Below are 27105 nucleotides of genomic sequence, written 5' to 3'. Positions count from 1 at the left end.
TAAGTCTACTTTCTAATATCAGTTCAGACTTCCTCTTTCTCTGAAATGCCTTTCTTTTTTCTTTCTCTTCATATAAACCTTCTTTTCCACTGATGAGATTTTTAAAAAAAGAAACAAAGGCTTCTCTCTTCTCATTCTCCTCTTGAAGAATTATCCAGGAGTAATCCAGTTCCACCATGCTTTGTTTTACCCTTTTGTGTGAGTAGTGCTGCAATAAAAACAGTTGTGCTAATATTCCATGGCTAGGCTCTATTTTAATTAAAAGACTTTTAAACCTAAATAAAACCAGTGATTATAAATAACAGGAAAATCATTACATTCACTAGAACAACAAGGGGTTTCCCACTTGGTGATTATCCTGTTTTACTTACAGGTACTTGTCAGTATTCAACTGGCTAGTCCAAGGTGTTCAATTTCAGAAATAAATTCAGGAAAAATTAACATTCACTACAAGAGAGGAAATGAAATGCCCTAGGTTTACCTCATGATGATGCACACTAAAATGTAATACATGGGCTACTCATATTTTCTACTTTGGGCACCTCTGTTCTGCCAGCGACTGTCAGCTTCCCACACAGCCTGGGAATGAGAAGCAACTCCATCAGGACATGCTCAAGTTAGGTCTGCCCAGTGTATTTATGCTACAACTGTGAATTTCACAGGAAAATACTGGGTTTTGTCACAAAAGGGCCAGCAACTGGCTCAGGACACATTTCAAAAGCAGTGATGATTTCTAAGCCTTTTTTTTCCTTCTCTGATTAAAACTTCCAGTTACCTGGCAGGAAAAATATATCAAATTCAAAGGAAAATTTATATAGCATGAAATTCTGAGGATAATGTTGATGAACTAATCCCAAGAATACAGTAAAAACTTTTTGGAAATGTGCTGTTTCATTATTCCCCTGCTTCAGTCTCTAAAAACAAGCTGTGTAATAACTTTATTGTTGAGAGGGAATTCAGTCTTGAAAATTAATCTCTAGTGTCTTTCAGGTACTGTAGACTTTGAAAATCTGCTATTAAAAAGACATGGGTGTCTGGCACTAGCAGTTCAGTGTGATTGACCTCACAGTGCTTCATCTGCACAGCTATTGATTTTTCTTTTTCTCTTCATTTTGACATTTCACATGATTCAATCCAAGATTCATCATTTTGGAAATGTCAAGTTTTAAGGTAGTTTTTTTTTATTGTTTGGAAAGAGTGATCTTTGAAGTGTTTTGCTGCCTAACTTTTTTTCAGACACATCAGCACTGAATCAACTCAGAATTGAGTGGTTTGGTTTGGTTTTTTTTTTTTCTTTCCTAGTGTATTCCAATGTGCCTTTTTACTGGTTGTATTAAAGTCAAAGATAGCAGCACTGTTTTGGATAGATTTACAGCGTCTCAGCACTTTCCATGAGAAAGCTCTCTGGGGATAAAAGCCTTTATGCAACACCACGCTGTGTGATGGGAAAGCAATGGAAAGCAAGCGTGGCACATACTAATGCAGTGTATATTACAGAAATATCAGATAACATTTTGTGACATTTATTCAGCACCTAATAATTACAGTTATACTCACCAGTTGCATGGGGCATGAGAGCAGTGGGAACCTGAATGGAAGCTGTCTGAGCTGAACAGAAAATTCTGAGCAGCACCATGAACTTGAACTTGATGATGTGGAGCTGGTGCAGCTGCCTGGCTCCATTTCAATCCTGTTTGCTCTCCAGATACAGCACTTGACTGAAAGCCAAAGAGTCTCCAAAACATGGTGCAGCCTTGAATGTCCTTCTAATGGGTGCTGGAACACACATTTAAAGTGTTGAATGGCTGATGAAAATAAAACTTAGGGTGTTTGCTCACTGCATCAGTGTCCCATGAAACCCTGAGAGCCACAGACCAAACTCTGTGACCCATCAGGAGGCATGAATTGTGTGCCACGCATCAGAGACCAGAGGAGCTGGCCACCAGGAAATTCCAGAGGCTCCCTGCAGGTTTTGGATTTCATTTTGACACAGGACTGGAATCAGAAGACATCTGGTGCCAGGATACCCCTAGGAAATTACCTGTAGGTGTCTCACTTTGTCTGCATTGCTGTGGGTCCATGTTATCCATCAGCCCTTGTGGTAGCCCTGCTCCTCTGCCAGGCTAGAGATGCAGCAGCCCATGAACCATGGGGGAGCTGATTTCTGACTTTCTGAAAAGGCCTAAAAGCCCTTTAGGGACTGGGCACTCCTCTGGAAACCCACAGGTGCCCTGGTGCTGCTCCAGCTGGAGCAGGCTGTGGTTGATCACTGGCCCATGGTAATTTTCTCTCTGTACAGATCTGATCCAAAGAGTGCTTTTCATTTCTCATTTTACCACTCCCTCTCTCATCTCTTTTTACTGACTTTTCTCCATCTGACAGAGTTTAATTGCTTAGTGTGCTCTCTCTTTACATCGCAGATCCCAGCAGTGTAGACCACTCATGCTTGTCTCTCACTCTCCTTCCCAGTGTGCTCCTCCCTAATGGGTACCATCATTTTCACACTGCTCAGAAACTTTCCCCTCAGGGTTGGTGAGGGAGGAGCAATATGTCTCATGCAGAGCAGTCCTGAGTTTTAAATATCCTGGTGGAATGTATATAGGGTAGATGAAAACAGAGTTTGGAAAACGTCTTCTTAAACAGGGAAGTGCTGTGGGGTAGCTGAAATTAGGGTGATGATTTGGGCAAGCAGAAGCTGTCAAAAAAAAACCATGCTAAAACATTTGAAAGGAGGTATTATCTCAGTGGTGTGCAGGTTGATTAATTAATTTTTGAAAGACTTCTCTGATCTTTGTCTCATATGAATTTAGCATTACCTGGGCATGGTAGTAGCTGCACAAAGCTTTGTCCAATTCTATGTCCTCATCATCTTATTATTCAATACACCTGCCAGGATCCAATTTTCTTCAGTGTTGGTGATTCAAAATTTCTTCTATTAACTCAAACTAACATTCTATGATATTAAAGATATGCCCCTAAGCCAATAAGAATTTGATATTCTGTAAAAGAAGTTAATCTAAATTTAAAATACAAGGTTTTATGAACTGTGGGCTGCAGTACACCTAACATCCAGCCCTTTGCTGAGTTATTTGGTTTCTTACCTTGAAGTTTCATGGGTACAGAATGTTTTTCTCTACTCTTTGTAAAAAAACCCTTTCATTGTACTTAGTTGCATCTATTTTATTCAAGCTGTATAGATATTTATTTAGTGCTTGTCCATACACAAACTGAGCTACCCGTGTCAATTTTCCATCAATATTGGTAGTCCTCCAAGTTCTGAGTATTATTTGGGTAAAAGTGGAAACAAAGTTATAAATAACTGAATAATCTACATTAATTTTAAAGCAAAATGATAGGTTTATTGAAGACAATTCAGTAGTTGTACCACTGCATTAGTAAAGGTTTCTTCGTAAAATCCCAGAAAAGCCTCTCCTCCCCCAACTCTTGTAAGTAGATGACAATAGCAAGTCCATTCAAAGTGAGACTTAGAACATGATTTATTTTTTCGTTAACTATTGATATCTTCCTAAATTGGAATTTACAAGGGAGAGTGGAAATTCAAGAGCATTAAAAAGACCAATAATCAATAACCAGTAGAAATAATATTTCATTTTCTCACTTGCTAATATAGGAGAGTTTTTCCTTTATAAAAATTTAGTTACTTTATTGCTTTTTTAAGATTAGAGGTATCAGATTTTGAGGCTGAACTCATATCAAGGTGGACAACAAGGGCAGTGCAAAGGTCAGCACTTTGATTTCTGACTGATCCATCAGCACAGTTTGACTTCAATGCCAGTGAACCATTTCTGGATGTGTTTTGTCTTCATCCATGGCATCCCACCTAATTTAGTGGAAGATGTCCCTGGGTAGGAGCTAAATGATCTTTAAAGGTCCCTCAACCCAAATCATTCTGGGATTCTGTGATTTCTGAGGCCTGGTGCCTTATTGGTAACATTTAGGGTGTCTGTTAAATGTGTTAAGTGTCTGCCTATTAAAAGTAAATTAAATGACAGTACTGACATCTATAATTTTACTGTCTGTTTTTAATTTGCAATAATTTCATAACTTTCCTTTGAGTAATATTTAATGCCTTTTTGTGAAGTGCATGGGGCGTACTCTCTGAAAAACAAAGCAAAACAAAGCAGAAGTTTTTTATCTTCTGAAGTGATTCTCAGTCTTGTACAGGAGGAACCTTATCGATGTTCATAGATTCCAAATATTTCCCATTCTGATGGTTTCTTCTTGCAGTATTTTGCTACCACTGTTTCTAGCCATCCCTTGAGCAGAGTGCTTCTTACAACCCAAAAACCGTGGTACTGCTGTGAGAGCCACAGGAGCAGATGCCTTTTGAAATTATTGCAGGTTGGATTTATGGGGAGGAGAACAAAAAGTACTTTTGCACTGTGAAATTAACATTTTTCAGAAAAACATGAATATTAGAAGTTGTATTTGTCAACTACAAAAACTAGGTGTTGCAAGAAAGAGATAAACAATGACAGAGAATGAGGGTAGAAAAACAGAATAAGGCTGGATTTGTCCAGCATTGAGGAGCTCTTATCAGTTGTGACAGCTGTGCAGTATGTGGCACTATTTGCCATTTGAAAAAACAATAAAACCTCCAGTGAGTGTCTCTGCTGACTGATTGATACTCCTGAAGGCTCAGTAGCACTTGAATTTAGTAAAGGTGGGGCAGCACAGTGATGTGCACAGCACAGCGATAAAAATAGTTTGTTAAACAAACATGTTATCTCAGCACTTTAGGTTATAAGAAGCAATTCTTATCATTAGATTTATAGGTGACCACTCATAAATAAATATATTTTCTGGCAGATCTGGGAGAAACAGGAAGACAAGAAAATGAACAAGAGAATGAACAAGAGGCATTTACTCTGTTCTGGGTGTTCTGCAGCCATTCAGAATAAGGGTTATCAGTTACCTTATTAAATGTGCCCAGTAAATAATTTTCTTACTGTTTTTTTTTTTTTTTTTTTTTTTTTTTTTGTATTTTGAAGTTAAAAGCTCTGTATTTCTTTTTTTTTTCTTTTTTTTTTTTTTTTTTTGGTATTTTCCAGGACAATTAATGAGCATGTTTAAAAGCTATTGGACAATATTTCAAACTAGAGTGACTTGAATCAATTTTCTTGATGTATTCCTGACAAAAAGGTTGATATTCTCTGCTGATAGTGCTTGCAAATAACAACATTGCTACTGATCTCCAGTTCAGTTTTATCTTTTTTATTTCATGGCATTTTTTTGAATTAGCAGCTTTGAGGCTGTAGATTGAAGGTGATATGGAGTCATAGTTTTCCTATATGTAAATATCATATTTATTCTATTCTTTTATCAGCAACTCTACATCAAATCCCAACTCAAAAAGACAAGATGAAGGACTCTAATGTACCTATTTTCTGAGATACTTCTTGACCAATACAGTAAAATATAGTTAATATTTTTATTTTTATATATGTATTTATAGTTAATATTTTTTTAAAAACTATTGACAGTAACTTTCCATGCAAAGATGCCTAGAATTTGGAAGGGAGGGATGAAGGTGTCAGAAAAGTATCCTCTGAAGGGGTGACAGGAGGACATGTGGCCCTTCCTCCCTGCAAGAGTTCAGTGAGACAGGGCCATGGTGCAAGGCAGCCTTGCAGAAAGCTGAGCTAATTGCTGGCATTTTCTTCTGCTTTAAGCAGGGACTCTCTGGATAGGAAATCTGACTTTCTATTAAATGAAATTTGAAGAGGTCTTGAAATGAGCATTCCTTAATGAATACCTTGTTAACTCCATCTCACCCATGCCTTCTCTATAGGCAGGGCAATACTTCCCTTCCAGCTCACTGGGAAATCACTTGAAAAGTGTGAGGGTTCTGATGTTGGCTCTTTGGGAGGCGGCAGTCAATAAAAAAGATCATGAACTATCTCCAGTAAAATATTGCTGATTCCCAGAAAAATGAGCAAAGTTGTGCTCCACTTAACTGTCTCCATCTAATACTTGTCTCTGTGAATGCCAGGAAACATAATCAAGAAAAAGCTCCAATGCTGCCAAATCCTATAAACTGTTAAGCAAGGTATGGGATATTTTTTTCTTGACAAATATTGTCAGGCTGTAGTTCAATGAGGAGCTATGAAAGTAAAAGATAAATGAAAATAGAATGCAAATGTGATTTAAAACTAAACAAGGCATCTGTCTTTCATCACTCTGTCAAATGGGGCAGAAACACAGGTCTGTGAAGAGACAAACTGTTGTGTGCTATTTGTAGCAATCACCTTTCTCTGAATGAATGGGAGCAGCAGGAGCAGCCTCACGTGAGTGAATTGCATTAGAGATGGCAATTGAGTCGTTGTAACTTAAGGCAGCAGGTTCTAATTGGGAAATGCTATCCGTAAAGAAAACAAAGATGGCCTTTGGGATGAAACTGAAAGATGAGGTGTCAGAGAAAGAGCTCCATCCTGGCATATTCTGTAGATTCTCCTCATGGGTGGTAATTTGAAGTAATGAGTAGTCCTTGTTGAATGACCTTGTACAGCTGCTGTACTGCCTGTTCAATCTGTAAGTCACTTTCCATCAATTGCACTTTTATTACAATTAAATGTGCCATCATAAAGCCCTAAAAATGAGCAGCACAATCTCTGCATATGTTCACAGCCTTTTAGCTTGGGACTGGGAGGGTGGCAGACGTCCATCCTAAACCTTTTGTTCGTGCCAAAGTGCAATTTGTTGATTGAAAGATGCTGGGTGATGGAGCTGGAGAGGATGGCAGGCTTTGTTCAGTATGCACAGAAGCACTCACAAAACGATTTGAGGTTGGAATGCCTGCTTGAGCCAGCGTGCTGCTGAGAGGCCACCTGGGCTGGGGCATGAAGAACAAACTGCCCTTTCCCTCCCTACCCTCAACACCCCATCCTAGGCAATACAAAACATGAACAAAAATGCTCATGCACGTTGCCATTTTGATAGCAGAGACAGTCCTGTCAATGTCAGGAATGTCATGATAATGATAGCAAGGTAAGAATGTGGTTGACAGGTTTTGGTTCTAATTTTAATTATAGGGGAGAAACACTCATTCTAGTTTTTCACACTACAATATTTAGAAAATACACTGCTTTTAGTTATTCCTGAAGAGAGATGGAAGGAATGGATACTGATGGTTCCCAAGTTATTGTTAATATCTTTAAAGATTCAATTTAGGATTATTTTCAGCATTTTGATGAGACAAATACTGCTTAGCATCTGTGCTCAGAATTTTTAAAATGTGAAGTAGGTCGTTGTGATTGTGTGAAGGCCAGATTCTGCTGTGTAACAAGAGTTGCTTTATTGCATTTGCCTTTACACATTGAGACATCCTTTTCTGGATCAGTGAGTAAACAAATGCAATTGAGTGAAATATTTGTGCTGAATACAATGTACAGTGAAGAACTGTATTAAAATTTCATTTAAATTATCTTGTCCTTTAGTGTGTTTTAATGTGGTTTGCTAAATTTGAAGCTGTTACAGGATGGGTTTTTTTGTTCTTGATATTTGCTCAAAGCATAAAACCAAAATTTTTGTGTCCATATAATTTTCTTCATTGTGGTATGAGAACATGGAGATTTTAAGTACAAATAAAAGATCTATTTCAAGTCATCTTTCAAAAGAATGGCTTCTAGGATAAATTGTCCACTTTTGTAACAGAAGTCTTAGAAATCTTAATATAATTGTGTGAGCTGCTCTGAAACAATTTAAAGATCATATGCATTTCTTTCTATAGGTAGTTTTAGAGAAAGCTGACTCCATACAGGCACTTTAATATTTCTGAAGGTGAGTCAGTCCAAAATTATTCCAACAGTAACCAGCACTGCTTATGCATTATTTAGGACACAAATGCTCTCAGATAATTTCAAGCAATTTTACTAAATTTGTTGCATATTCCAGACATTGGGGCAGCCTGCTAGAAGTGACAGGAAAACACAATTTATGTCCTCATTTAGGAAATCATCTCTTACGTCCCCTTCTGGTTTTAATCCTTCATCTCTCATCTCTCATACTGAAGCCTTTGAGACAGGGACCTTTCCCTCCTACCCACAGTTTTCATGTTAGATCATAAATAATGGATCATAATCAAGCACTTTGAAGTACTTTTATTGGCTGCCAGTGTCATCTCCAGTATTTATCTTGTCTACACTCCTGTGTTTCCAAATGCAGTAAATCTGAGACTTCAGCCTGGTAACAGTCCTATCTCTTTATGATTTCATTGACTAGGAATTCAGATGTACACTTTTCCCATCTGTCATATCTTAAGAGCTTTTACCACGTTGTAAATTGTGCAAGACTAGATTCACTCTGTCTCAGGAATATGATTCTTAGCCTGGTCTGATGTTGAAAATTCCCCTCTCTCCTTCAATGTCTCATTTGCCATGCTTGTGGTGAAGCCAGCCCATGGAGTTCTGGGGTTGATTTGCATTCACCTGATCATTGTGATGTATAAATTCTGTAAGATTTTAGTGCATCATTTTGACCAGAGTTTTTAGTTCCTTTAAAAAATGCACTCTACCTGTGTCTCCCCAAGAGTCCTGTGTGATCCAGGATGAACCGATGTGCTTACTATCATCCAAATTTTTTGTCATTTTGACATCTAAATATGTAAATATATCCTAGAGGGAGAAATCAAAAAGCTTAGAGATGTAAATATATACCAACTGGCTGAATTTTTGTTCCTTTATAATTATCATTTTCATTGTGCAAAGTATGCTTTCATTGGAAAGGTTTTGCTTTCAGAAACAAAAATTTGGAAACTGAAGTTTGGCTGTGATCAGAGCTGTAATTTGCTCATGTCACCATCTTCTTCTGTCTCCTTGAGGCAGTTTCTCACATCCATCAGGATGGCCTGATGTCCCAAGGATCAGTTGCCTAAAAAAAGATCTAGTTACAACAAGGATCTAGTTACAGCTAGAAGAGGAATGGTGCATATAGGAAATCAGCTAAAGGAACAAAGTCATGATGTACTTGAATAAAAACTCAAAATGAAACACCCCAGGCATTCCCAAATGAAAGCGTTCAGAGTTATGGACTGAATTATGTGACCTTTGCATTCTATTTGCACAAATACTGAAATGGATTATTACAATATAAACAATCTTTATTTTCTGCCAGGATTTTCTCTGGCTGGGAAAACACCCTTCTCTTCAGTGATAATGCAGAAAGGGAAGCAGGATGGCTTCTAAGTAGGGAACCAAAGTACAGAAATGTTTTCTGTGTGTTTACTGACCACTTTGACAGCTTGCCTTCTTAAAACAGCATGCACTAAGAGCAGAAATAAGCCATGTGGAAAGAGAAATAACTAGAGTTTTATGTCTAAATCAGTTGTATTTCCTCTGGTTGCTCACCCTGTTGATCCCAAGTAGCATATGTTTACTCACAAGGCTAAGCCATACAGTTGTGTACTGTGGATGAAAACTGAGATAAATAACCACTCAGATTTATATTCATTTATTCAAGTAAAAAGTGTCTAGTGCAATTACTAGATTATAATAACAGATTCTGATCTCTACCTGTTTTGTTTTATTTTAAACAAAAATAATTCACAGAAAAATATGTTTGAAGGAGTAACTGAGTTACCATAATTGTTAGGGATAGATATGCTTCTAATACAAAATGACTTATAAAAATGAAAGAAAAAGCTGAAAAAAACCTACTGTGGTGCTGCAAACTGAAGTGAAAATACATTCTTAACATGGACAACAAAAATGCTGTCTCTAAAAACATGTAGGGTTTGATATTTTCTTGGGAAGTCTGTTTTTCATCTTGTGTTTTTTTCTTGCATCACTGTGATTTCTTCGCACCTCCTAAGTAATGCATACAGACTTTCACAAGTATGCAGTGTACTTAAATTCAGAATATACATGTTCTCTGCCTAAAAACTTTTCAGTAAATTAGTAAAACCTGACTGAAGCCATCTGGCATATCTCTGTAGTCATACTGTTGTTTCTTGCCACTGGAGAAGAAAACTCAGTTGAAACTTCCAAAGAAGTTTGTGTCTTTTCCTTATTTTTCATTGCATGATAACAGCATAATCATGAGTAGAAAATGTGGGAGCAGGAGGGATGTTTTGGGTTTGGTTTTTCACATGCTGAGGCATCTCTCCTTTGTAAAACCAGTTTGCAGTGAATACATGTAGACACAATGACAGAAAATGTAATGCATTGTAAAGCCTCCCAGAAACTCCCTGGTTTTATGCATATTGAAGTTCACACACCAGGCAGACTTAAAAACAATCCCTGCAGAGCATTTCTTCCTGGACAGTTTAGATAAAAAGCCAGTTCCTGTGTTGGTGATCCATTGGACTGGTGTGGGCACAGCAGACCAATGTCTGTAGGCAGTGACATGTCCATCAGGATGTGACTGACAGCCTCAAGTGCCACCCTGGTCCCTGAGCCTGCAGATGCTCCTCCACCTGCAGCTGAAGGGGCTGTGGGGGGCTTGCAGGGCACAGGCAGGGCAGGACTCAGCTCACATCTCTGATTCAGACACAACATGCCTCAGCCCTTCTGCTGCCCGCACACAGATGGGGCAGCTTCAATCTCTACATATGTTCAATTTGATCAGTAGCCAAAGTGTGCTTATTATTTTTTGACCTGTGGAAGGGGAGTAGATATTCCTTATTTTATGTACTGCAGGATATAAGCAGTGAACATCCAAGGTTTTATGAATTACATCCAGACTAAATGTGCTATGCAAACTTTATGAAGTAATAAATCTCTCCACATGAGTTTTCCCATCCATTTCTATCTTTACTGAATTAAATGGTTGCTATTTTGATGGTGATGATACTTAAGACAGTGCTTGAGTTCTTAACCAAGAAATTCGTGTTAAGGAATAAAGCTCATACTTTAAAGAAATTAATGTCTCAGCCACTCTGAGGCTTATGAAAAAAGATCAATCCAGTGGTGTGTGAATTTCAGCACCTACTTTGTGTGGTTATAAAAATCCACAGGCAATGCAGATGTCTCATGGATAATCCACTCACAGATGGACTAATATTTTAGCTTACCCCATTTTTGGTACCACTAACTCCCTGTAGATATTCCAGTAAATTTCATTGCAGTGCTTCCCTGCACAGGCTCTTTTCTTCCTTTGCTGCTGCAGCTGGCCTGATGTCTTGAAGTGTCTTTGCTCCTGCATTTCTCTTCACTCAGTGCATATCCTGCAGCCTTTGCTCATCTTCAGACCCAGTGCATGGATAACAAATGGTGCTGAGAGGATTCTTCCCATTCCTGACCATCCCAGAGGAGTTTGTCCTCTCATGAGTCTGCCCCAGGCCAAAGACACAAAATCTGTCTCCCCCAGAGTCAGCCAAATGCATGTACCTGTTGTTAAGAAATTCCCACGTTTCTCTGGCCTGTCTGCCTGGTAGATTCCCTTCTGGAAGATTGGCTGGCTGTCCAAAGAGCAGATGTGCAGGGTTTTGGAAAGTGCCTGACTGTGGGGGTAGCACCCAGTGCCTCAGCCTCCAAGTGAGCTGAAGAATTCCTTGGTGTGTTGTCCATAGGATCTTGTGGGAGTGCTCCGCATTTTAGGTTTACTTGTGTATTTCACTCCTCAGACTTCAGGCATGGTCAGCACTTCCCAGTTTGTGATAAACTGTTGCTCTCCTCATAAAGAATACATGCAGGTGGACTTGGTGATGAATGACTGCAGTGAGTTTGAGATACAGCAGAGGTGCCAGATCCAATGCAAGATGCAAGCAGTTTCTCCATGGATGTGCAGCAGATTCACTGAGAAGACTCCAGGCTTCTCACTACCACTACCATGCTTACATACGAGAAAAAAACCCAGAACAAAAAAAAAGGGCTAAGACTCTTCATCAAAACAGGCAGCAACCCTGCTTTCCTCTTACATTCATTTTGGGGAGAAATTCCTTCCCAGTAAAGATTAACAATTTATTACTAAATACGTAAATACGTAATATGTGAAATCTACTGCATCCCTTGGCAAGGAATTCCAAAGATTAATTTCACATTTTATTAAGAATCACATCCTTTTGACTTTACTTGCCATGTTCAGCTTTTGTGCTGCAAGAAGTGATCACACCTTGTGTTCTTTGTGTCATTCCTGCTTCAACCTTTCATTGCATCCTCCTTTCCAGAGCCCACTTCTTTTCTTGAGTTAGCTGTGTGCAAGACATTCCACAACTTTAATTTACTAATTACTGTAGATATTCCCTGTTCTAACATACCATTTTTGAGATGACAAACCAAAATTACACGTAGTATTCAAAATGTGTTTCAAATGTGCACATATGCTGTCTCAGTATGAAAGTCTGGTGGCTTTTCTTTTCCTTTGTAATCCCTAACATTTCATTTAATCTTTTTTTTTATTACATTGGAGCACAGAGCTGGCATTTTCATAGATCTATTTATTAGAACTCAAAAATCTTGTTCCTGGGTGGAAATGGTCAGCTCAGAGCTCATTTTGCTTATGAAATTAGGGGTTCTTTTCCTGTGTGCATTTCTCTCCTCTGAATTTCATCTGCCATTTTATTATCCAGTCAGCTGATCTCATGAAGCCCCTCCACATTTCTCCATAGTCCTCCCTTTTTACTACCCTGATTAAGTTTAGCAGACTGTCTCATCTAAGCAGATCATTCTAGAGCATCTCAAACAGCACAGTACAAGCAAAATCTACAGCAAAAGGGTCTTGGTAGACTTGGTCCACTGTAAACAAAAAGCACATGTAGAATATGGACATATTTTTCAGACACTGAAAACAGTCTACATATGACCCTTGAAATAGAATTATTATACCTGAATATTTCAATTATGTATTTATCATAACAACTGTGTCTTACAAATTACTATTCTGAATCATAAACCTTCTAGAAATCATTCTTAAACCGGTGAAATTTTCTTAGTTATTTACACAACATGTGTAAGCATTGAAATATGTCAGCTATTGTCTTCCTTGCTAGTTCCAATTACTCGAGAGTGCTAATAAATGTCTCCCTCTCAGCTGTTTTATATTTTATATTTATATACACTCAGGATTGAGTGCTTACTGAAATGTCAGGTTATTATTATTATTATTATATCAGAATCTGAGGCTCCATGCTTGTATTTCAGCCTATTTTAAAAGGAAGCAAACAGCATCTTTGAACTTGGCAATATAGCAGGATTATACCTGATGGGAGGTTCAGATGCAAAAGATTGCATTATGAAGTGTTTAATACACAATTTAAAATATTTTTCTTGGTGATATGAATGTTTATAGAATGGAGTAGGGTTAGAGTGATTGTTATCTTAAAAACAAAGCCATTAAGGTGGTTCTGTGAGTGTAGATTAAAGGTAACACATTTCACTGGCTGAGGAAAGAGAACTCAGTGTCTTTCCAGTGTAGGCGCTGAGGAGAGATGCAGAGCATGGACCAGACAGGCTGAGGTAATAATATTTTTAAGATGTACCATCTTACAGACTTCAGAAGAAATAGAATTGCTACATTTCTTCTGCTAAATGGGTCCTGATGCTCCTAACTTTAGGTGTTGTCATGGAATTAGATGCTTAAAGTAACTGAGAGTAGATGGTGTAAATTTAATGGGACCTGACCAGCAAGTGGAGACTGAAACAAACACTGACAAACTCAAAGAGTTCAAAGAGTTTGAAGAGATCTTGTCAGCCAGAGCCAATGAATTAGTTATCAGTATAGCCTTTCTTCCTCAAAACTTTATGCATTCAGTTAATGTGGAATATTTTGGAAGGACATTTCAGGGGAAGATCACCTTGCATAACATAAGCAGTTGCAAACACAATCACAATATATCCGATCAACCATGTCATGAGTAGTTAAGTCAACACTACAAATACTTTGTGATCATGATCACTAATGAAATATGGAAAATTCTGAGTTATTGCAGAGTTAGCATGATGGCTCAGCAAATTCATGATATTGATGCAGGACCATCAAAATGATAACCAGTATATTTTAGAACAAAAAGTTACAAATAGTCCTTTTGTTTCCAGTAATTATTTTCCACAAATTTATTGGCACAGAATTAATCTGTGCAAACAGAATAGTATTTTTAGAAGCTATTACAAAGCTATCCTGTATTATTTATTTTGTTGGTATTTTTAAACTTCCTTTTTGACCAGATTTTACTAACCCTTATTTTCTGAACAGTACAGCTAAAGAGCTAGAAGATCCAGAACTGACACATTTGACTGTGTCAGGACCCATTCATAGCCATGGGAAGTTAGTGTCCTCTAGATGGCATTCAAGGAATTGCTGCATATGTGGAGGATTTTTTTTTCCCCTCTGTCAAAGATTTCCTTAGCTGCTGTTTTTTTGGTGGGGTTTTTCTTGCCCAGGTTTCACCATATGTTTGGGTACACAGGGATTTGAGATGATTGCTGTAGAAATTTTAAGATGAAGGTCACAGAAACAGAGATCATTGCCAAATACTGAGACATGGGTCTGAGTTAGCAGGTCCTACTGTTTGGTTTTGTTTGTGTGCCAAAAAAGTTTAAATATCCTGTGTGGACACACTGATTTCTCAGACCTTCCAAACTACAGACTCACAGCTGAATCCCACATCAAAGTATGATATTGGACAAAGAGAATTACTTAGAATATCTAAGGAGGTAGGAAGATTTTCTTCATGATAAAAATAAAAGAGGCTGAGCAAACTTTTGCTACTGAGATCATTATTCAGTGGGTTTTTCCAATGTAACAATCTTGCAGTAGTGCAATTCCAATGCCTAACCTTGGTGTTTAACCTGAGCTGTCAAACTCAAAGTTGTCTAAATTGTCAAGCTCCAATTTTGTGCATGCTCTGATTTCTTCTGGTTTTGACAGTGTTAAGGAGCAAAGTGAACACAGAACGCAGTTTAACTCTATCATTCTGAGGATCAGGCACTTGAAAGTTAGACCCCAAAGCACTCAGCTGCATGTCACTAATGTACTGTGTGGATATGAGCCATTAGTTCTTACAAGCAACTCCCAGAGCTCCAAGCGCAGGGTGTTTTCTCTCTGTAAAATTTCTGCAGTGCAGAAGGCTCTTTGGGGATAGATGAAAGCTTGTTCCAGAAGGAAGCTGTATGTAGCCAGCTAGCCTTTGGACTGAGCTAAACAGAAAGCTTTGTAACGAGGTAGTGTGTCTGAATTTCAGAAGGCTCATCTAGTCCGTTTTTTTTTTCTCTGACAATAAGCTATGGGGTGCACTGATGAAAGAAGATCAGGAAAGTGTTAAATAATGCTTCTCCATATGTGGTCTTCCAATTCCCAGCAGCATTCAGTAGCATCCTAGTTGATAAGGAATGTTTTCTCTTTTTCTTGCTTCAGTGTCTGTCAACTCCCTAACTTTTTGGATGCAACAGAATTTTTATGGTCCTTTTTAAAAAACAACCAGTGCAAACTCTGCATGTGTCAGTAAGTCCCCTAGACTTCATCCTTTGGACAAGACATGGTGTAGGACAGGACTGCTCAGCTTTCCACCTCAAACCTTCCTTGTCTTTTTTGCTGTAGGAAGCGCATTTGTTGTGCTACTAGAGATGAAAAATAGATCTGGGAAAAAATCTCCAAGGGCAGAGTTCAGCACACAGAATGTTCAAGAACACAAAAAACTCATTAAGTATCAAGAAAAATGACAGAAATACCAAAGGGGCATAATGGAAGAGTTCTGACAATTCAGAGTCTCTTGCTAGGAGGGCATTCCTTGGATAGTTAATTTCTCAGAAAGAAAAGGCAGGCTCCTTAAGCTAAGTGATGTACTGACCTGGAGGTGTGGATGCTCAGGTTTCCTTCTCACATGAGTCTTTGTCAGGAGATTGCCTCTCCAGGAGCATGGATATGTGTAATAAGTATTAAACCACACGCTGCAGGGCATGAGCTAACTAGCAGCGAATAGTTGAAGAGGCTTCCCTTTTGAAAGGTTATTCCATAATTACCAGCCTTCCACAAACCTCTCTTGGAAATATATTTTACTGCCTATCATCTGATCTACTTTCTACACTTCTTTCTTCCTGTTTTAATTTGTCAGAAAGATGAAAACTCTTTAGATTCCAGCAGTTTTTCAACTCTGCAGAGTTTTGTTTTTGTGAATAAAAGCAACTCAATCTTCTTGAAAGAGGAAAACATACAAAAAAAGGCATTTATTTTTCAAGTGCATTTAATATTAGTGTGACGTGTTTTCAGAATATGAGTACTGTAGACCAGAAAGAGCCACTGGCCTCTTCTGAAGCTCAGGTTTTAGACATAACAGAAGTTAAAGGCCAGCAGCTCGTTGCTTTTAGCGTGGATTTGCCCTGATACCTTCAGGTGTCATTGCTTCTATCCATCTCCTTGAGAGCCTGCCCTCAGACTCAGAGGTGTGTAAACATCCCCAATGAGCTAACTAAAAGAACACATAAATGATCTTTCATTGCAGAGCATGTGCCTTTTGTCCACTTTTTTTTGGTAGCTTAAACATGCTACTTCATGTAGAAGTATTGTATAGATACACCCAACTAAAAAAAAGAAAATAGTAGAAATTTATTTAGGATCTTGACATATCTAAAATTACTCCTGCATTGCTCTAGAGGTCACCTTTAGAGAAGATCCATAACTGATTTTGCAATGAACTTCTGTGCTGATGGTAGTGATGCATGTGTTAAATACTGTGGCTAAAACATTTGATCTACCAGCACACAAAGCAGGTTCAGCATCTCATCTCCTGACTACAGAGGGACTTAAGGCAACTTGCCAAAACTAATCCCCAGTTTTTATCTTACTTGAGTCAAATCAGATTCTACCCTACTTGCCTAGAAATTGAACACCTAAGCTACATTTGACAACAGCAGTGCTTTTCAGTGATTCGTGTGCATCAAGTACAAACCATTGATTTCCTGGCCTCCTAGAAGTGTTTCTTGTCTGTATGCCAGAGTTTAAAAGGGTCTGCTTTTTTGTGCATAGGTTTCCACATCAAAGATTTAAAAGATATTTGATCCTCAATGAAACAGATCTAGATTAAACCTTTGGAATATTTTTAGCATTTATGAAGTATATAATAAGTTACATGATTTTGTTTGTAACATCATTCTGGGAATTAATTTATAAGGACATATTAATTTAGCATTGTTGTGGTTTATGGAATGCTTTGTTAAAATCAACATTTTTGGGAAAGTCTTTTGAAGATGTACATTTGAAGTCAGTATTGGATGTGTCTCTATGCACTTGCACACATTCACTCAAAATATTGAAGTACAGTAGCTCTGACATTCTCTGCACATGCCAACAAACAGCTTTTACAGAAGGTTCACAGAAGATGTTCACATAAAATATTCATGATATTCTTGCTAAAAGAAAAACCTCTTTCAGACCTGTAAAGTACTGTTTGACAGAAAATTACTTGCAATCTGATCTATCCTCATATTTGGATATAAACAAGAGCAGGAAAGATTTGCTGAAATGAGTGTACATTTTATGTTTGCCTTTGTTACATCGCAGGACGAGTGGCAATTAATGGAGTGAAAAGATGGCAGATTTCCTAGTGCTTTTTAACCTGCTTATTTCATTTTCCAGCTTCTGAGATCAATTTAGCAGCAGGAAGTTCTGCAGAGCAATTTGGTTGCAGTTGACCCTGGAGGGGCTGTTGCTGAATGAGACTTAGTTACAGCTCTGTTTCCGTAATGACACCTCGCCGCAATGAACGACGCCTTCTTAACCTCAAGTTGTGTTGCCAATCAATTTATAGCAAAACCCAAGTTACATCAGGAGGCTGGAAACAAAGTTCTCTGAAGAAATGTGTCACCACAGGTTGTCCCCACATCACAGGGCACCTAGCAGTGCTAGAATGATATTTTTAACTTATATAACACATGGGCTGGAACACATCTTTCTTCACGCTGATTAACATCATTATAGTAGCAATCTGAATCTGCTGATAAACCAATTTCTCCTGCCTCCTTCTTTTATAACACAGTTTTCCTTAAAAAGGAAACCCCATAAGCCACTCTGCCTTCTTTTTTAGAGGACTCCTGTGTGTCAGGAATAGTAGCCCAGGAAAGCACACACACCAATTTCAAATGTGCCACCAGCCGACAGTCAGTGGCTCACCACAATGTATGATTCAGGAGGAACAGTGAGCAGCACAACACAGAACATTTGAGGTTGTAAAAGCAGAAAATATGATGGTTAGGGACATAATGTTCTGTTACTTCTCCTCTAGATACCACAGCAGGGTTTATAATCATCATAAAGAGTGATAGGAAGAGAATGGACTTGCCTGGAGCGGCCTCTTGCACCTTTCCCTAGTTTTTAATCCAGAACAACATGCCCAGAAGAAGCCAATGAGGAGAAGGGCCTTTTTTTCCCCAGTAATCACATTTTTCTGTGCCATTCAGCCACAGAAGTTGTTGCCACCTGTTGTGAGCTGATGTACCAGTCCCACACAAACTCGGTTTTGCCTTCTGCCAAACAAGCAGAGGGCAGCTCTGGTTTACAGGGAGCTGTTCAGGAATCCCCATGACCTATTAAATCTCTCATTGCCTCCTGCTCCTCCAACCCTAAAAGGCAATTGAAAGCATCCAAGAATCTGCTTATTCTGATGTAAATCCCTTTAGTTGCCAGAGACCTGTTGATTTGACATTATTTCCATTTATGTGAGAGGCAACCTGGTTTAGTTTTGCAAATGTTTTTTGTTTGCATCTGATTCCTAGACTCACAACCTCCCTCTGTGCTTTTTTGAACTGAATTTATTCCTCTTGTTTTAGACATTAAGAGCATATAAAGAAACTCCTTAAAACATACATTTAAGTAAAGGATTTGTGTGATCTTTTAAGGGATACAATTTTTTAAAAAAACTTGTAACTAAGATATTTTAAATCATTCATTGTGCTATAAATTGTGTCAAATATTTCACAATACTTTTTACCTTTGAGGCTTTGCACATACATGTCATCAGAGAGAGCAGAACAGCCACACAGTCTGACAGCTGAGAAGGCTTTATTTTGTACTGTTGTTTTAAGTAGCTTCTACTAAAATCCACTTTGAAGTAGTAGAAGCTGAGTAGGCCCTGTAAGAAGTAAAGATTTAGGAGTGCTTCTGTCTGAAGCTCGAAAAATGGAGAATGGCAGCACGTTCTGCAAGCAAAAGTAAATCTGTACTGTTGCAAAATCGTGTGGATGAATAATTACTGTCTCTTTACATAAGATCAACAATAGATGAAAGAGAAATTAAGCAGCAAGGAAGAAAGAAAGAATTGCATTATGGATCACAAAAAAAAGCCATGTTGAATCTACATTTACTCTGGAGGAAATCTGGGGTTGTGTCTATCATGACCTTTAGCCCACAACACTGTAAGCAGAATCCAGTTTTTGACAAGGGTATTGGGTTCACTTGGCTTCCATCCACCATTTCTGAGCAAGCAAAGGAGATCTGCAAGGGGAAAGATTTTAAGATGGAGGGAGAGACGATAATTATAACTTGCTGGAGGCCTATTTTCAGTAAATGAAGTGCTTCAAAAGAAACACACTGCTCTGCTGTCTTTTGAGTGCAAACCTTTAGGGAACTAGTGTAAGAAAATGAAGCAAAAATTACTTTTTTAAAACCCAAACTTGTTAATTTGCAAGCTGTAATGCTTTGTCAGGGAAACACCATACTCAACTTTGAACTCCAAGGTTAGTGCCACTAATAGTATCCCCTCCAAGCATTGTAACTGTGAATTACTACTGAAATGATTAGGAAGATAAGTGACTATTATGGGAAGAATCAAATATCTTATCTAGTCACTGTACTAATTGAAAGCAAGCTTGTATGGTAAGAAAACAAATTCTTGCTGAATTCACTATAAACCTGAGGATGTTTCATCCATGTGAACATCTTTAATATACAGAGGTGGGTTATAAACTGGGGATTTTTTTAATAAAAGTTTAATTTCTGTTCATATTTCAGTGGTTTGCTTCCCATGTCAGCATTTGCTTAGGTTTTAGTCTTTTGTATTCACACACTCACACTCCTAACAGGAAAGTGTTCACGTATTGCAAATAAAGGAACTTACTGACATTCACATTGTATGTTAAGATAGCTCAGTCAAAAGATTAAAGAAAATCTCTGGAGCACAACCAGAAAAGAATATAAACAGAGGTCTCCTGGATCCCTATCACATCCCTTGTTCATAAGATACTCTTTCTTCCCTTATCCTACAAAGATAGCAACAGAAAGATGAACAAACACACACAAAAGAAAGAAAGGATGAACTGCATCTCTGCTGGAGGATTAATAACCATACTGCAGGAGTGAAGACTGCTCTGAATGATAGACAGCACAACCACATCCTTCAGATGACTGATCATATGCTTCACACATGGCATTAGTAAGGCAGGATCAAGGCTTCAGGCCTCTTCCCTGGAAAATCCTTGGCAAATAGCTTAAATGGGTGTAAAGCACTGGAGGCACTATCACTGATCAGGAAATGTTGTTTCATTCCAGTTCTGTTACTGGAGTAAAATGTCTTCTCTAAGAGATAATAAGCAGCTTATTGCCTTTCTTGTAGTCTTTCTAGAATCAGAAGTATAGGCAGTATTTTTCTTATATTTTTCTTACTGTGCCCTGAAATAATGTCTTTTTTTTTTCAGATGTGGTACTGTGAATGAAATCTCAGTGCTCTTTTTATTGGTATTTATAATATAAAATCATACTCTTTGTCCAATAGTATAGGAATTGTAATATAGTTACAGAACGTAGGCTGGTGAAACACTATGAAATTATAATAGCATTTTCTGGTGTAGAAAAAGTGCAAAGAGTATTTTTACCATCTGGAAGAACTCTTCAGATTTGGACCTTGATACACCTCTATTTTGTTTCATTGATTCCCTAAAATTTTTGTTTAATGGCCTTGAAATTATTAGATAACTATAAGTTCTATAGTGTTAGGCATAGTTTACTGTTGATTTAATTTGTGCCATTAACATGAAATTGAAGCTTGAAGGAGCCCTTTCCTTTTCACAACCAAGAAAACAGTTTTCTTTTGTTTTTCTGATCCAAGACAGTCAATGTAAAGTAGTCATTGCAGCATTGATATCTCTTCCATCCTCAACTGCCCTTCTCTTATTGAAAGAAGTGTTCCCCAACAGGAAGAATGCAAGCTCCCTGCAGGATGTTTAAGCAGGTTTCCTCCTCTGTAGGGTGAATCTAGGAGGGATTAAGGAGTTTTAAAAGAGAAGCAAGGGCTTTGAGTAGAGTTTAGTCAGTATTTTCCCATAACTGCAATTGGGAAGTGACTGAGATAAGAGAGGAGGAAGAGGCAGGGAGAGAGGTGGATTCCCTCCTCTGAAGGGAAACCCCTGCTCAGAAAACAGGTGGCAAAGCCCTATATTTTGGTAAGTGTAATCTCTCCTGTACCTTGAAGCAGGCAGAGGTCTCAAGGAAAGAATAACATTTAATTTGCAATTTGTGTAATTGTTGCTAATGACAGAGATATAGAAACAACAAACTGAATTAAACACATGATCCCAAAGGGCATTATTTTACATATTGAGACCCCCGATATTTTACATACTGACACCCACAGCCTTCTCATGAGGATGGTGTCCAAAGGAATGAAGATCACCTATTTTGAAATCAGACAGTTATGGATAATGGAAGTCAGCCTCAGAAAAAGAAATTTTTAGGGAAAAGACACTTAGATCCAGTCATTGTTTAATATACACATTTTCTCTCCTGTATGTATCACATGAGGAAAAAAGGATTCTGAAAAAGAGAAGCCAAAGAAATTTAGAATAAAATCAGCTCACTCTGAATGAAAGAATGCACTTCCATTATTCAATAAAAATTTGAAAAGACCAAGAAGCTTGTGGGACTAAATTAAATGAGGAGCTCACCACATTGTAGATGACTCATTTTAATTGAAGAAATTTATAACAGTGTAGAAGATGTAACAGATGGTGCAAAGAATCCTCTGTACAAAACACAGATCAGTGCTGAGCTCAAGAGCCAGAAACCACCCTTCAGCCTAGGACCAATGGCAAGAAAATGCTGCCCTTAAAGTGATTAAAACCATGCTGCTCTTCTAAGCATTTCTTTTTTTCAAATGGTTTCATTGGGTAATCATATTAGAGTTCTCCTGCAGCTACTGGATTTGAAACAACTAATTAAAAGAACTTCCCATTGATTCATCATAGGGACATTAGAGCAGCCTTTAGGAATGGGAAAATAGGATTTACCTATCTTACAATCTTCTGGTTAAAAAGAGCTTTAACAATAAGTGGATAGAATCTCTAAGGTCTAATTGACTTCTGCTCTGGTGAGCAACAGTTATAAGGAGCTGAAATTTCTCCACAGAAATGAGTGCTCTTTAGTAGCACTTCACAACAAAAGAAATAGAAACTCAGCTAGCTGTGCTTTTAATTACTTGGTTTTATTTGTCTGTTTCTTCCTATAATAAATTTCTGACTGGAATCCTATCTTCCAAAAACAGGATCATCCTTCTGCACATACAGGAAATGGTCAATGGTGATTCTTCTGTGCCTTTTTGTTAAAAACCACACTCATTTTCTTTCTTTTTTCCTTTTTTTCTTTTTTTTCTTTTTTTTTTTACTTTCTACAAAAACAAATACACTTCTCATATTCACAGCTTTATGTTCACATCTCTGCATTTGGATTTTGAGGATTCAGTGCTGGCACAGTGCCACAGGTGTGATGTGAACCTTGCTGTATGGGCTTGTTGGTTTCAAGTCCAGGTCAAGCACAGGTAGTTAAAGGGGAGATCTAAAGTAATTTTGTTCTGTTAATTTCAGACTGAGTTCTTTCCCAGGAAGACAACTGGGATTATTTCATATACTGAAGTTTTGAGAGGATCTTCCAGTGCACCATGACTGTATTTTTGAAATGCACTTCATCAAATGGAAGAATTACTGTGTTGAGCTCAGGCTAAAAACATGCATGAATTGCTGTATAAATTTGGAAGTTAGAACACAAAGAAAAATTCCCATCATGCAGTACATATGAAAAACTTGTAAAGTTGAGACTATAATTTGAAGACATGTTATATCAGCAGTGTATATTTTATAAGCCTAAAAGAGCCAAGAATATAATTTTATCTACAGCTTAACCTGGGTGTTTTCTGTCACCAGTCTTAATAATTTTGCAAGGGTTGTGTTGTCTGAACAATGAGCTCCCAGATGCTGTGGGATGAAGCTGCAGTGTGCTGATGCTCATCACCTCTAAGCAGGCACACAGGGGGTACCAGATGTATCTGACAGGTTGCTATAGCTCCCTCAGACCCACCTGTAAATCACAGCTCAATGCCAGTGAATGACTTAAAATAACAAATAGTAAAACTATTTATGTGAGCAGTGCCTTCCTAGGCCCTTGATCAATGTTTAGCAATTACAAATCCATGTTTGCTAGCTCCTGCTTTCCTTTTAACAGACCTGACTTTGTATCTTGCTTGGAGAAGTTGATTGTACCCCAGAGAGATATTATGAGAGCTCAACTTCACCCTCAGTTTCAAGAGTAAAAATTTCATTTTGGCTAAGGGAGTAGTTATACCTGCCAAGGGATAACATTTTGGTTCAAATCCTGTGAATGCTTTTTATTTATTAGTTTGTGTTTTATTCTAATCAGTTATTTACATTATGCTGTTTAAGGACTTCCTGAAAACCAGGTTAATCCTTTATTCTGCATGACAGGATTTTTTTTTTCTCTCTGACACCCTTGCATCAGACCTGTGGTTAAAGTGGCAAAGGTGCAGAAGTTTCCTGTGTCAGCTCTTACACTTTGGTAGGGGTTTTTTTTCTGATATGAGGTGTTGAGTTGGGGATTTTTTTCAGATCAGAGAGGACAGAACTATTATCCCACAGAATAGTTACCCAAAGGTAAGACTGGATGGAAGTTAATTTTCTGTCACAGATAAATGCATTACCACAGAGAAAAATACACATATCTCTATGTAGAGTTTCCCTTTTTTCAAAGACAAACACACGGTTTTGTTTTCTTCAGTGTTTGTTTGCATTCTAGAATTTATTGTTTTCATTTCTTAAACCTCCTGAAATGTTTACAGGAAAGAACACTAAGGCATGAAATTTTGTGACTAGAATAAGATTCTGTTTTCATTTTCGTAGGGAGATTGTTTTGTTCAAAAGATAAAACCAGAAGTCATAAAAAATGTGTTATATTTAGGAGACAACTCCATGGAAACTTAGAAAAAGTTAAGTAAGATTCAGAAGATAGATGAATGGGGGAGGGTGTGTAATAAACTAATATATTTTAGTGGAAAGACAAACAATGAAATCTGTAAACTACTTTTGGTAACTGGATTGTTGATCTTAGTTGTGTTCAGGACTGTTGAATAATATGACTGCGTTTGCTGTAACATTTGGGAAAGCTGCACATCAATACTATTAAAACCATCTACGAGTCTGGAGAATATTTTTAGATACTTTATTATTAGATTAATAAAACAAGCAAAGATTATTTTCTATAACACAATCTTTGCACCATTTGAAATCATTGCATAGATAACCATGCACCTTTATTGTATTTGTGGCGTGCACTGATGAAGGAAGGGAAGATGAATCTGACTCCATGTTCTCAGAAGGCTAATTTATTATTTTTTGATCTATATTATATTAAAGAATACTAAACTAAACTATACTAAAGAATACAGAAAGGATACTTACAGAATGCTAAAAAGATAATAAAGAAAACTCGCGGCTCTCTTAAGAGTCCCGACACAGCTTGGCAATGATTGGCCAATGAGTGAAAACAACTTACACCAGAATCCAATGAAACAATCACCTGTGGGTAAACAATCTCCAAACACATTCCAGAGGAGCAAAACACAGGAGAAGAAAATGAGATGAGAATTGTTTTCCTTTTTCTTGGAGGCTTCTCAGCTTCCCAGGAGAAAAACTGTGGGCGAAGGGATTTTTCAGAAAATGTTAATGCCACACACCTTCTTTTCCAAAAAGGCAAAAAAAAATTGGTTCTTAAATTTGGTTAGCCCCAGAGTGAGATAATTTGGCTCCTGGGTGCATCCATGCATGTTTGGCCCCTTCCAGAAGCTGCTTTTTTCCCCCAGTTTGGCCATGCCCCAACCCCTTCCAGGGGCTCCTGAAGGAGCTGAGTCTTGATGCACAGAGACATCTCACAAAGGGCTTGCCGGAAAAGGGATTCATTGCATCTGTTTTGAGCTGTGTCACTTTATTTTACCCCAGAGAGTAAACTGAATGTGCATCCTAAACACTTGAATCATAACATTTAATGAAGATTAACCTGCATGTAGAATTTGCTGCCTCTGCAACGTGATCTGCTCTGGACACTGTGTCCCTGGAGCCAGCGGTGCTGCCTGGTTGGGGCAGGGTAGGGCCCAGCCCAGGCATCATTTCTGTATTTTTGCACAGAGCCATTTTCCAGAAGCTGCTCTGCACTTCAGCAGAGGAGTTACCAGCATGTACTTGAGACATTAATTCCAGGTTATATGGTTTCCCTGAGAATTGCCATCTGTCATGCTTTTCTGTCTGGAGGTCACTCCAAGTTGCCTCGGGTTGGTATCCTCAGACAGGAGTTTGGAAGGATAAACCGTGTGCTTCGTCTTTAACCCTTAGTTATCCTTTTCCCTTTCAGCACCCACCTTGATAGGTATGGTAAGGAAGGACTGGGCTTCCCAAAACAGCATTGCCCTCTCCTGGCAAGAGCCGGACTTTCCCCATGGAGCAATTCTGGACTACGAGATCAAGTACTATGAGAAAGTAGGTCTCACTTACAGCATCACCCCCACTCAGATCCTAAAGAGCAATGTGTTTTGTATTCTTAATAGTATTTTTTAAATCTTTTCACTTGACCCCACCTACAATGCTGTGTGTGTATGCCAGACATTTTATTTTGTGCTGAGTTTTTGTTGTTTTGCTTCTAACTTGTTAATAACTGTCTTGTTTCACACTAGAATTGACTAGAGCAGTAAGCAGATTGTACATTTACTCCTCTCATAGTAACTACATTTAAAAACATGGATTAACTGATCACATGCTTCAATATATTTTGATTTATAGACTGCAAAAACTTCACATTACAGTGACACTGACACAACACAATTAAAGTGAATGGGAACATGATTTCATTTTGAGCAAAAGATGTATTTATTTAATTATTATTGCTAAGTAAAGCAATAATATATGCTTAAAGGATAAGTGCACCAGCATAGTTTAGAGGGTTACAAAAGCTTACAAGAGAAACTGTTGGATTTCTAGTGCTCTGTCAAAATTAGGCAATTTCACACAGAAGAGAGCTACAACATGCACTACAAGTAAAGGTAAAAGGTGCACACACAGCATGTATTAGAAAAGCATCATTTGAAGCCTCTTTGTCCATGAGCACAAAACATATTTGGTCATTTCCAGTTGCTACAGGACCTGGTACCAGTAAAAAATTCTGTGTTGACCAGTGCCTTCAATCCTGAAGACACAGACAGGAAATTTTTGGTGTCTGTACCTTAAACAGTTCCCTGCTAAATCAGTTCTTGTGTTTTCCTGCCCCCATCTGAAGTCACAGTGGAACTGATGTGTATGAAGATCACAAAGAACAGAACAAACCAACTCATGGAAGAAAGTATTAGGGATATAAGGCTCTGTAAATATCTGAGAATTTTATTCCTTGACTGCACTTCTCTATTGAGATTGTGCAGCTTTAATGATGCAGAAGAAAGTGTAAACTGGGGAAAAAATCCAAACAATTTAAATAGGACAGCTAGAAGGAGACAGATTGCTTAGAATATTTGGTAAGCCAAAGCAAGAACCCTATTTTCCCACTCTAATGGAAGCCCTTCAGGTTCTGATCTGTTATCATAGCAAGCCCCATTATAACTTGAACTTCTTTTCTGCATTGATATTAAAGAGGTGAATTAAACACAACAAATTGTGAGATTTTATTCAGTCGAATAGGAACAGTTCCAACAGTTCTGTAGCCATTGGTATGGATGTTAAATTATAAATTTTAGATATGTATTTCATAAAATCCTTTCTCAATGGATTATGTGCCAAGACCAGTCAGTGCTGAATGACAAGGCAAATAATTTTTCTTGGACATCTACTTACTCCTTAGCCTTGACCATTGTGCAGCAAGACTACATGCACAGGTTTAAGACCCTTTGCTAGACACAGTTTA

At 38.0% G+C, this 27105-nt stretch overlaps 1 protein-coding gene across 5 annotated transcripts in view; it reads left to right on the top strand.

Annotated features, from left to right (window-relative positions):
- The window catches only part of EPHA6 (EPH receptor A6), a 373338-nt gene that overhangs the window by 221431 nt on the left and 124802 nt on the right, over positions 1-27105 (top strand). For all 5 annotated transcript variants that reach the window (XM_077174587.1, XM_077174585.1, XM_077174590.1 and 2 more), the window contains one exon: positions 25570-25694. In XM_077174587.1, coding sequence (XP_077030702.1) covers positions 25570-25694 — 125 coding nt within the window. The remainder of the gene's footprint in view (positions 1-25569; positions 25695-27105) is intronic.

Source organism: Agelaius phoeniceus, chromosome 2 (genome assembly GCF_051311805.1).
Source record: "Agelaius phoeniceus isolate bAgePho1 chromosome 2, bAgePho1.hap1, whole genome shotgun sequence".
In the NCBI taxonomy this organism is placed as follows: domain Eukaryota; kingdom Metazoa; phylum Chordata; class Aves; order Passeriformes; family Icteridae; genus Agelaius; species Agelaius phoeniceus.
This window is presented reverse-complemented; position numbering and strand designations above follow the sequence as displayed.